Source organism: Neovison vison, chromosome 10, assembly GCF_020171115.1.
Source record: "Neovison vison isolate M4711 chromosome 10, ASM_NN_V1, whole genome shotgun sequence".
In the NCBI taxonomy this organism is placed as follows: Eukaryota; Metazoa; Chordata; class Mammalia; order Carnivora; family Mustelidae; genus Neogale; species Neogale vison.
This window is the reverse complement of record NC_058100.1, coordinates 63,746,411-63,758,797: the sequence shown is the minus strand read 5'-3', so window position 1 is coordinate 63,758,797 and position 12,387 is coordinate 63,746,411. Positions and strand designations below refer to the sequence as shown.

General features: G+C 50.9%; 1 protein-coding gene across 4 annotated transcripts in view; it reads right to left on the bottom strand.

The window, feature by feature from the left end:
- The window catches only part of LAMB3 (laminin subunit beta 3), a 39,298-nt gene that overhangs the window by 16,700 nt on the left and 10,211 nt on the right, over nucleotides 1-12,387 (bottom strand). For all 4 annotated transcript variants that reach the window (XM_044267487.1, XM_044267485.1, XM_044267486.1 and 1 more), the window contains exons 4-8: nucleotides 7,643-7,757; nucleotides 7,051-7,124; nucleotides 3,144-3,335; nucleotides 1,794-1,857; nucleotides 1,297-1,490 (exon numbers count right to left, since the gene is read on the bottom strand). In XM_044267487.1, coding sequence (XP_044123422.1) covers nucleotides 1,297-1,490; nucleotides 1,794-1,857; nucleotides 3,144-3,335; nucleotides 7,051-7,124; nucleotides 7,643-7,757 — 639 coding nt within the window. The remainder of the gene's footprint in view (nucleotides 1-1,296; nucleotides 1,491-1,793; nucleotides 1,858-3,143; nucleotides 3,336-7,050; nucleotides 7,125-7,642; nucleotides 7,758-12,387) is intronic.

Here is a 12,387-nt window from a genome sequence, read left to right as displayed (position 1 = left end):
GAGCTGCACCTCCAGCTGTACCCCGCGCAAGCCACGTTTCCCCACCTCTTGGCCTTTACTGATGTTTTTCTTCCCGCCCGGAATTCCCTTCTTCCTCCCCTCACCAGCGAGATCCTGCCAGCTGGAAGGGCACCTTCTCCACCGGGCCTCCCTGGTTCCTCCACTTCCCGTGGATCTCAACCCTGGATGTAACTCCAGAGTCATGGGGGGGGAGCTTTTTTAAAAAATACCATTGCCGGGCCCAATTCAGATCCACATCTCAGGGACAAGGCCCAGACATCGGAACACTTTAAAGCGGTGATTCAAGGGATGAGGGTGCGGCCAGATTCGAGAGCCCCTGGGGCTGGGCGTGCCCCGCCCCTCCTCCTGCAGCCCCCAGAACACTGTATTCCTCATCTGTCAGCACTGAGTCCTCTGCCGCCTGTGTTCTGCTCCTTCGTCTCCAGGCCCTAACGGATGACACATTCCTGGAGCTGGTCCCCTTCTGGCCTCCTCTGCAGCCCTGGGCAGGGGCTGGCCCAGCCGTGGGAAGGACGAAGCTGCCCAGGGCTCCCAGCACCTGTGTTGCCCTCGCAGGCCATTTTACCATGACTGCCTTGTGCCCCTCTACCCCCAGGGCAAATGAGCTCTGGATATTAACTGAAGAACGAAGAACCGATGCTCCAGAAAAGCAAAACGACAGTTTCCTCCGCCTCGGAGCCCAAGGTTCTCTCCCCTCTCTTGATGGTTCTCACATTTCCTTTCCTAGCAAAAGCACCAGGGTTGCTGGTGAAGCTAGAGCTTCCCTTCCCATCTCCGCCGCATCTGAGTCAGCGGCTCTGGGGTAGACTTAGCAAGATGGGAGACTCTCTTCTCTCACCCAGCCCCGGACCTCACCACTAGGTGGGACTAGAGTCCCCAAATCAGTGCCTCTCCACCCTGGCAGTGCTGAGAATCCCCTGGAAGCTTTAAAAAACCAATTTTTTTTAAAAAAGCAATATCTAAGGACAGAGGCTCCCCAGGAAATTATAGCGTGTAGCCAGGGCTGAGCAGCATCGTCTTAAGCTCCCCGCGAGACCCACAGATGTGCTTACAGGTGACTGAAAATCAAACTGTCCCAAGCCAGATGAAAGGCTTTGGAGGGGCTACAAAACTCTGCTCTTTGAAGGAATCATTACTTAGACTTTTTTCCACTCTCACTAAAATGTTAAAGACCCACGTCTTAAATTGAGCGCCCACCCCTCTTTTATAGGGGCCCCAGAATGTCCGCTGTGGTCTGGCTCTCTCCCCTCAGCCCTTCCCACCAGGGGCTGTCACCTGCTCTGCAGGGGAGGGGCCAGCGGAGGCTCCGGGCTGAGGGGCGCAGCGGTCGGCGTGGCCATGGCAGAAGCAGCTGCCTAGCAGACGCAGCTGGGACACGGCGTAGTAGGCGCTGGGGGGGTAGTAGCCTCTCTGGGGCACAGGAGCCAGCCTGGTGAAGTTGACTCTCAAGTTGGTGATCTCCCCCAGCTCTGAGAGGGAGCAAACAGTAAGGGGGAGGGGATTGGGCAAGGGAAAGTAAAGAAAGGAAGTTAGATGCACAATCAAGTCTCCTAGGGCAGGATGAATAAGGAAAGGAATTCTGATTTCACCACCCCATCCGCTCAATGGAATAAACCGGGTGAGTATTACATCCAACCATGTGACAGAAATAAGAAAGACCAGGGGATTTCTGCCATCCAAGTTCCAACCGACCAACCGTTTCAAGTCCCAAGTTTCAAGTTTTGCTCCCTACCCGTAGTCCCACCACAAGCAGGAGGAGTAATCACACTGACCTTGAATTTTTTGACTGTGAGTGGCTGGAATCCCAGAGGCTAAATCCATAATGTTAAGTTGAACCTACAGAGAAAGGGGAAGGGAAGATCTGGGGAAGAGGTAAACTTGGGATACCCCAAGCTCAGAGGAAGGCTACCTTCCCACCAATATTCCATTCCTGTCTCATGGCTCAAAGATCCTTCTCGCCTAGAACCCTCAACAGACCATGGATGTGAGGCCCTCCAAGCACCCTGAGGGAGTGAGATGGTCACTGGGCCCTAAATGTGTGTGTGTGTGTGTGTGCACACAAGTGTAGATAACTTCTCTCCACTGGAAAAAAGGGATATCCCAAGAATTTCCTGATTTCCTTGGGTCAGAAATAATAGTAAGATGTACAGTGTCCACATGAGGGTTTAGGGGATACTAATTTTGCAAACACCTCGGATGAATGAGAAGGCCCCGGGCCCAAGGATTCATGGATGTGGTCACCACCGCTCTCCAGACAACCCCGATTTCCACGATGCTTTCCCTGTTTCATAAAAACAGCTCATTTTGTGGGACTCCAGAGTCTTTATGAGCCCTCCACGAATCGGGAAAAAGTCCTATGTTCCGCTCTGGAGTCTAGGGAATGTGGTTAGTTAACATGGGTGTGGGCTGGGCTGTAAGTCAGGAGGCACCATCCACAGGGAGCTGAGCACTGGGTGCGGGGAGAGAGCCTGAACCAGAGAAGGGAAGTCAGAACCTGCAGCCTCCCACAGGGGCTGGGGAGGGGAAAGGCAGCTAGGAAAGAATCCTACCCCAGGTGCCAGGCGTCAGGGAGAGACTTCTGAGCTGCTTCTAGAGGCAAGTTCTCTGTTTCTCCCTCGGGGCTTAAGTTCCAGTGACCCGGACCTACGGCTTGTACCTGAATTTCCCCAAGGGCCAGATGGAGGGATTATACTGAGAAAGCGCCTTCTTATGTTCAGCCCTATCCAGGTGAAATCAGAGCTCGAACTCAATTTGTGTAATTTGCTCACCTGAATCTAAACTAACCATCTCCAAATCCTCCCACTGCAGCAGAATGGATTTTACCCTCTCCACGATGGGCCATGCCAAGGAGATGGGGGCAGCGGCTAAGGAAGAGGGCAGGGTTGGGTGACGCAGTGCCCTCGACATGTTTTTGAAATATTCCTCCTGAGCACCAAAGGGGACAAACAGCAAATATTCCGGGAGTGGTCAGGGAGCACAAGAGACAGCAAGGCGCCCCGAGGGGCCGTCTCTTCTCCAGGGGCTGGGGGACTGTGGGAGTAACGTGGTGTCAGGGAGCCCCACCGCCACCCCGCCACACACACACAGCCATGTGCCTATTTTTCAGAGTCCTCTCTACCTACCTTCCCCCCATCCGGGCGCCCACTGGGCCTCTGGGGCAGGGACTGGCACCGGACATCATGCCAGCTCTGGGGCTGGCCCTGGCGGACCCGGGGAAAGGCGGAGGTGCAGTCGGCCGCCAGGTACTGGTACACCTTCCAGGTGTTTCCGAAGTCCGAGGAGCGCTCGATCAGCATCCCAGCGGGCATGGGCCCCTGTGGAGACAAAGACCAGGTAGGGGCCTTGTGGACTGGCCGGAAGGGGCCACCAGAGACACCTCACCAAAATGGGCAGGGAAATGCACAGGTGGTTCCCCCGAAAGAATCACAGTGAGGGAAGGAGAAGGGGCGCGAGAGGGGCAAGTGGGCTTCAGGGTTTCCGGGTCCAATTCTCCTAACAAACACTGGCCCCCTCTGATTTCGCCCATGGGAACCGTGGACACCAAGAGAAAGGTGATCTACACTCCACAAGAATGTGATCCTTGCACAGCCTACCACCCAGAGGTCAGGCCAGAAAATTATGTCACAGCCAAATGTCCGGGCCCTCCAACCCTCTCTGCCCACCTCAACTGACAGGGTTTCCTAGCTGACTGTCTGACCCCTGCGCCCCCCAACCCGGGTCTGCATTACGTAAAGATGAAGGACAAGACGCACAGGGGTCCTTCCTCCCCCGGGGCAGACCACCCATGTCTGGGGCTCTCAATGCTGTCTCTACGCTGATGGCTCCCAGGTTCGGAAACCCAGTCTCCAAACAGATCCCACACCAGCTTCACCGCCCATCCCCCTCACCTCTCTCCTGCAGTGCCCCCCCCCCCGCCCCACCTCCCTGGCGTTCGCTCTCACCTTGGTCACACCCACCGCCACACACCACATGGACAGCGTCACCCCTCTGAGAAAAAACCTAGACCAGCTTCTCACTGCTCTCCTTTCTCTAGCTTTATTGAGAGAGTATTGACATATATGTAAGTTTCAGAGGTACAGTGTGATGATTTGCCCCATGTACGTACCGCAAAGTGATTATTGTCATAGTTACACATCCATCCCCTCTCGTAATTCCCAATTTCTGTGTATGGTGGTGACATGTAAGATTTCCAGTTTTCTAAGACACTGTTCAGTACAGTCCCCACGCTATACACTAGATCTCTAGGACTTACTCAAGTTATAGCTGGCAGTTCGTACCCTTTGACCAACATCTCCCCATCCCCTGCCCCTGGCACCCACCCTTCTAGTCTCTGTGTGGGTTCAGTTTCTTTAGATCCCACATATAAGTGAGAACACCTGGTGTTTGTCTTTCTTTGACTTATTTCTCTTAGCGGGATACCCTCAAAGTCCACGTATGTTGCCACAAAAGCCAGGATTTCCTTCTTTTTTATAGTTGACTATCCCATTGTGGACAGATGTATGGACGGGTCTTACATTTTCTTTGTCCGTTCATCTGTTGGTGGACACTTAGCTTGTTTCCATGTCTCGGGCTGTGAATGCTGTGACAATAAACAGGAGGGCACAGATATCTCCTCGAGACAGGGATTTCATTTCCTTCTGAGATATACCCAGGTGGAATTGCCAGATTATAGGTTTGTGGAGGAACCTCTGTATTATTTCATTATTTTCATTGGTGGCTACATCAATTTACGTTCCCACCCACAGTACACAAGGGCTCCTTTTTCCCCACATCCTCACCAACACATACTTGTGTCTTTTGCATCGTAGCCATTCCAACAAGGATGAGGTGATAGATACATGCAGTTTTGATTTGCATTTTTCTGATGATTAATGGTGTTGAGCATCTTTTCATCGGCCTGCTGGCCATCGGTATGCCTTCTTGGGCGAGATGTCTATTCAAGTCTCCTGCCCATTCTTGAATAAGTCTGAACTCCTGACCAGGTCCTGTGCTATGTGGGCCTTTCTCCCCAGCACACCTCGGGCCCTTTGCACCTCCACCTTTCCAAGCCCTCAGCTGCACCATGCTCCTTCCCTCCTCAGAGACTTCGTTCAGGTTGTTTCTTCTGCCTGGAATGCTCTTCCCCCTTGTGGGCTCCTTCTCATTTTCTGTTCTCAGCTTAAATGTCGCCTCCTCCCAAGATTTTTCGTACCGATCTAGCACACATTCTTCTGCCCACACTCTGCCCACCTTACCCCATTCCAGCATTTTGTTTGTTTCCTTCATAAATGTCACCACAATTTGCAATCATCTGGCTTGCTGCTTCTGATTCCTCTCCCCCTAGACCAGGGTTTCCCAGCCTTCGGCTCTGTTAATATTTGGAGCTGGCTAATTCCTGTGGGGCCGTCCCAGTCATCACAGGACAATTAGCAGCAATCCTGACCTCTACACAGGAGGTGTCAATAGCATACCCATAGTTGTGACAACCAAGAATATTTCCAGAAATTGCCAAATACCCTGTTTGAGAGTCACTACAGTAAATCACAGGTCCCTGTGTCTGTCTTGATCCAGGTGCACCCCCAATATCTGGTACATACGAGGCACTCAGTCATTCATTGAATGAAGGCACGAAGATTTAGTCCACTTCCCTCCTCCCCATTTATGTCTGTAAACTCATCTCTCACCAGCCTGCAGCTTCCCACGTCCCTACTTCTCACCACCATATACACACTTCCCCCTCCAGACCCTATATATGCATTCCTTTGACCAAGCCGATCCCCCTACCATTACATACCTTCTTGCCTCTTGCCTCTCCCCTCCAGGCCTTTGCACTTTATGGGTGGTCCTCTTTTGCCAAGAATGAACTTCGCCCTTCGCCCTTCGCCTGACTATCAGTGTCCTACAATGGCTCACATTTCCAGGGCATTCTGCGACTATCCCCCCCACCACCACCAAAGACAGACCAAGTTGGACACCCCTCTGTGTTCCCAGCCCCATTTCCTACCAATATCAGAGCACCTATCATACCTCCTCATCAGTCCTGTCTTCCCAATATAAACTAGAGCAATGTGAGAACCATGACTTAGCTTTGTTCATCTTTCCACCCCTGGCATCTGTCCCCCGACCTAACATACAACCAGTGCTCAGTATATGTGTAGCAAGAACGGACAAGTAAATGAATGAGTAATGCACACACAGTGTAACTAACAATATCCATCCAGATGAATGCTGCCCTTCAAAGGTGTCCCCTTTAGACACGGCATTTATTCAAGTGATACTGTCATTTCTCAAAATACTTTTGACCTTTTCTTGAAGAGAGGATCTCAGTGCTAACTTTCGGAGCCAAGAAAGAAATCAGATCCTATCGCTTTTTATGCACAGCTCATTTTAGCTCCTGAAAATGATATCACCCTTCGTGTTCACCCAATCTTATTAACTGAGCTTGATCCTTAAATATTTGACTATTTCTGGAGAAAGAATCAAATCAAATCTTCTCAAAAAAAAAGGCAGGAGGGTGGCTATGACAAATGAACAAAAATGTTTCCTCCCAAAGGAATATCTCAGAAGGCTGTTCTAAAAGCAGAATCCAAAAGTTACTCTGAGATGTGACAGCAGTGAATGGCCCATCAAGGGTGCTGCTCCAAAGCACATCTTTCATAAGGATGGGCCAGTCACTGGCTGTTTGTTAAACTCAATCTCATCAACAAAAGTTATCTGCATGATAACTGACCAGGCCCAGTGGAACTTGTACTTGGCGAGCTGAATGAATCAGATGGGCTAAGGATGGAGGATACAGAGAGAGAACAGATCCATAACCACGGCATGGCCAGGACATGGGGCCTGGAGGTGCCACTGTGCTCCCAATAGTGGGCCTCTTCTGTTACCTCGACCCAGACTCAGGGTTAAGTGTCCCCTCAGTGTGGAGAAGCGGAGCCCACCTCCTCATCACCCAAGCCTGGGGAGACAAGGACACTGTGCTCTCCCTAAGCCCAAGCCCACATGCCCCAGGGTCCCCCCTCTTCTACCCACTGCCATCCCCAGGAAGCAAACCTTAAAATCCATCATGATGTCTTGAAGCTGGAACCTCCTGTCCAGGTCCAACTGCAGAGAGACAGGGTTCACATCTGGAAGGACCAAAAGTAGAACCTTTAGAGCAGAGAAATTCTACCTTCCCAGCCCAAAAAAGGCTCTGGACTCTACTAGCCCTGGGAATTCAGAAATGCTAACATCCATCCTCTGGTTTCCCTTTTGAGAGGAGTGGTACCAACATGCTTCTCCCTGTATTTCCTACTCAAGATCCCACGTGTCCTTGGCCAAATTTCCTTCCCATCATCTCTTGATGACCCTAACACACTAAAGGATTTCAACGTGTCTGTTCTACAAGCTCAACTCCTACAACAAGCTCACTGCAACTAAGTAGGGGGAAATAAAGGCATTCTTCACTCTTCTTACCCTTTCCTCAACTTCTAGCAACTTCTTCTACCTACAACATCAGAGAGGCAGAAGGTCTGTCAACCACGCATGTCCTACCGCCGTAAGAAATGCCTGGGACACCCAAAAGGGCTCCCGGGTACCCCCCAACCACCTCCCACACTGTGGGACCTCCCATAAGTTTAGGCCCCTGGAGGTGGCCAGAGCTCACCATTCTGTGACTGCCACCAGCGCATGGGGCCAGAGGATGAAACCACATTCTCCACTCGGTGACCGTTGTAATTATGAGGCAACCTAGAGTCACACTTGCAGCATTTCATCTGCCACTGTGGGAGAGGGAGTCAACAGAGTCTTGTAAGAGAGGTCCAGACAGGATTCCCCCCTGCATCCTGAGAGCCTAGAACCTCTCCTATGTAAAAATCCTACCCCCAGGGATCCACAGGTTTCATTCACACCATTGGAAGGATTAGCATCTTAAAACAAGGCTACTGGTCATCTTTGAATATAATTCTTTTGTGTTCCTCCTAACATATAGATAAGTGAATAATGAATAGGCATTATTGCCAGGAAAGAGGTTTTGGGTGGCAAAAAAACAGTGGTACCGAACATTGCCTCAAAGAGAAACTGGAGGGGTGCCTGGGCCTGGGTGGCTTAGTCAGTTAAGAATCTGACTCTTGGGGCGCATGGGTGGCTCAGTGGGTTAAAGCCTCTGCCTTCAGCTTAGGTCATGATCTCAGGGTCCTGGGATCGAGCCCCGCATCAGCCTCTCTGCTCAGCAGGGAGTCTGCTTCCCTTCCTCTCTCTCTGCCTGGCTCTCTGCCTACTTGTGAACTCTGTCAAATAAATAAATAAAATCTTTAAAAAAAAAAAAAAAAAGAATCTGACTCTTGGGGGTGCCTGGGTGGCTCAGTGGGTTAAAGCCTCTGCCTTCTGCTCAGGTCATGATCCCAGGGTCCTGGGATCAAGCCCCGCATCAGCCTCTCTGCTCAGCAGGGACCCTGTTTCCTCCTCTCTCTCTCTGCCTGCCTCTCTGCCTACTTGTGATCTGTCTATCAAATAAATAAATAAAATCTTTAAAAAAAAAAAAAAAAGAATCTGACCCTTGGTTTTAGCTCAGGTCATGATCTCAGGGTTGTGAGATCAAGCCCCCCATCAGGCTCCATACTCAGCACAGAGTCTGCTTGGTAGTCTCTCTCTCCCTCTCCTTCTGCCCCTCCCCTCGCTTGCACTCGCTCTCTAAACAAACAAAGGAATGAATGAATAAACAAAATCTTTTAAAAAAGAGAAACCTGAAAAGGGTATCAAGAGCCAAAAGAAGAAAAGATGAGGAACTCACTTTAATTTAGCATCTGCTGTGTGCTAGGTAAACGTTAGAGAGCTTTGTATCTCATCTCACCTCATCCTGGCCACTCCAGGGTAAACTGAGGTTCTGAGCACCAAGGAGATGGGGCACAGAAAAAAAAAAGACAAGGGAATTTGGGGTTCCAGTTCTAGCTCTGTGTTACTCCATTTTCTAGGCTCAGTTTTCTCCTCTGTAGATTGAGTGGAGGTTGGATGAGAGTCATTCATTCAAACATTCAACAAATATTTGTGGAGTGTGTACTATGTGCCAGGCCCTGCTCTGGGCTCCAGAGTTATAACAGAGAACAAAATAAAGACCCTGCCCTTCCTTAGGGCGTCAACATTACAGTAACATCTGGATGATCTCAAAGGCCTTCCAGCCCCAATGTCTGGGACTTGAGGACGCTTCCCAGGTTTGGTATTCCCTACCCACAGGAAAGAATCTGAGGGTCCCCCACCAAATGAAGCTTTGTGGTTAAGGAGTCCCAAGGCCAGGAATGCATGGGACAGAGGAAATCTGCAGGCCTGAGGCTGATGGCAAGAGTCCCTTCATGAAGATCAAGGCCAGGGTAGGCAGCCGAAAAGGAAACAACCTCACTGGGGAGCTTCCCACAAAACCACAGCTCCCCTGGCCTGCCCATGCCCTGGAGTGAGACAAGAGACAGAACTGAACCCCATGGGCCCCACACCAGGCAGAGATCCCCAAGCAAAAGAACAGTGCCCAAGTACACGGCCCATGTTCTCTTAGTTTGTATGTGTGTGTGCCCACAGCCCCCCCAGGGACGGCATGACCTTGCCTCAGCTCCCCCATGCAACACAAACAAATTCTGTTTTCTCTGAGTTACCATGCTACCAGATCTTGTGCCTGGAGTAAAGAGCACTGTTCAGAGTGCTCCACAGTCCCCTGCAAGTAGAAGCCTGGACAAGAACCTCACTGGCCCGTGGCTCCTTCGGGGTGGGGACAACTGTACTCCAAATACCCAAGCCTCTGCCTCCCTCTAAAGCTTCCACTCACCAGAACCAGGGGAGAGCTCTGGCCTCTCCAAGGCCTTCCAGCCCCTGAACCTCTGCCCTGTCCCGGGAAGGTGATAAGCCAGTAAGGCTGATGTCTTAGAAAGGATAGTGTCTGCGGAACTGATTAACAGACAGGTTTGTCCCAAAGGGGTTGAGTTGGTATGTTGAGCCTGAGCCTGGCGTGATGGAAACTCCTTGCCCAACACCCATCGTGCCTCTCCACGGCCGACAAAGCTTGGGGCCGTGCAGAAGCAGGAGCAGAATCCACAGTCCTGGCCATTGGAGCCTCTGCTTCCCACCCCACTTTCCAGCTTTCACCTCCAAAATAAGAGAATCGTCACCCTTCCTGCTGCTTGGAGGTTTCCTCATCAGGTCCAAAAGTGCTTTATTAAACAATAATTGTATGATATTTAATGTTCAATGTGCTGGCCTTACAGGCCAGCACACGTGCCCTGTAAGGAACACTCGCTTCCTCCCTTCCCTTCCACTGTCTCTCCCTCCCCTTCACTGTACCTCTCTCTGCTCACTGCCCCCCCCACACCCTGCTCATCCATTCTTTGCCCTGCTCCCCTGGCCTGCTACATGTTTATTCTTAGTACATATCTCCACTTGAAATACCATGAGTTTATTGTCCATGTATTTGCTTATATTATCGGTTTACTGTCTGCTACAAAAGTAGACTCCACGACGGCTTCCTTTCCTGCATCTTCCGTGCTTAGAAAAGTCCCTTGCACAGAGTAGGCCCTTAATACTTATTGAATGAATAGCAAATACTCAGTAAGTGCTAACCGTTTAATTAGCCCTAGACTTTCTCTTCCTGCAGTCAGGGAGTTTAAAAGGAGGGATGGGGGAGGGAGGTAACAAAGCAGCAACATGACAGGACAGAGAGCCCATGAGGGGCCAGGTACTGCACTAGGAATTTGAATATGAAAGCCTACTGAAGCCTCACAACAGCCCTAGGTGGTAAGGCATATTATTCCCCTTTTATATATGTGAACTCAGATCAAAAAGATGGGGCTCAAAAGGGTAGTGACTCTTCCACCGACTGACAGCCACTTCAGCCCCAGCACCAACCAACACTCGAGAGGGTCCCTTCCCACCTCCCCCTTCTCTCTCCCTCCCTCCCCCTCCCTCTCCCTCCCTCTGGGTCATCCTCTCACTTGTGCTAGGAAGCCCGGTGGGTGCACAGACATCCCAGGAAGCACGGTAAAGGGTGACAATGTCTGTCTCACTCAAAGGGCTTGGCCTGACCCCGCTGCTGACCATGGGGGAGCCTGAGGTGGAGAGAGCACATTGGGAGAAAAGCTGGCTTCTCAGGCTGACCCAGCTCAGTTAACAGAAACTGTGGATGTGTCAGTGCTGGAATAAATACCTGAGCACATAAAATAATCCTTTCTGGGCAAGAGAAGCCTTTGGCTGGAATCTGACTCTCCTCCAGATTCCTATTTTGGTCCCTGGCAGGGAGCGTGCCCTTCTCCCCACTCTGCACAGCCTCTCGGGGGCAAACTTCACCACCAGCCTCTGTATGCACTCAGCACATGTCCCGCCGAGAGACAAGGGCCAGCTGCCTTCCGGCCGCCTGTCACCAGAGCTCTCTCCCCAGCTCTGCTGGGACCTGATCCCGGCCTGTTCCCTGGCCAAGACAGCGCCAGAAACAAGGCTCTTTCTTTCCTCAGGCCTGGGGCACCGGACCGAGAACGCCTCAACCTGGAACTGGAAATGACCTTGATGGTCCCCAAAGGATGAAATATTATGTAACTATTAAAAAGACTGCTCACAGAAAGCCTTTCATTACTTGGGGAAAATGCTGACATTCTAGTATTTAATGAAGAACAAAGAAAGGATGAGCATAAACATGTATCTGTCATGTTCTCAAATATGTAAATTGAAAGGAACAGAAAGTGTTTGGAAGGAAACAGCCCCAAAAGATTAGGTTGAACCATATGAAATGGTTGCTATTCAGCCAATGTGACCTACAAAAATGACCGCCACAAGCAGCTGACCCTAATATCTCTGGGTAACAGGATGACAGGGAACTTTCTTTCCTTATTCTTTAATAATATTCAACTTCAATACCATGGATATATACTCGCTTTTATACTCAGGAAAATAGACATTATTATAAAGTAAAGAAAACTAAAAAATGTCCATATGGGCTTTTCACCCTGCCTCCTGGCTCAGGCTTCCCAGTGAGCCCAGGGGTGCCCCATGCCCGCCCCACCTTCCTTCCACGTGTGCAGGCACTGATGGACGATCAGATGCCCTCGTGGGCTTAAAACCTACGTGCTGCTTATCATAGAAACACAGCTGAAGGAGGGATTTACTGCCATCCTTAGAGACAGGCTGAGCCCACAGGCTGGGGACAGGTATTTTAAGTGGCTCTGCTTGTCAGCCAGCCAGCTGGCTGGAGACCTGAAGCAGAGAGGCTTACGGCAGGCGCCCACGGGAAGACAAGCTTCTTTCTCTTTCCCTCCGGGCCTCAGTTTCCCTTTCTATTTATTCTCGTTTGCCTGCGTGAGGATGTGTATCAATGCGTGTGCGGGACTCTCCACACAAGGCTCTTCCCCTCCAGTGGGCTTCGTGCCTCCGTCCTTCCCAGAG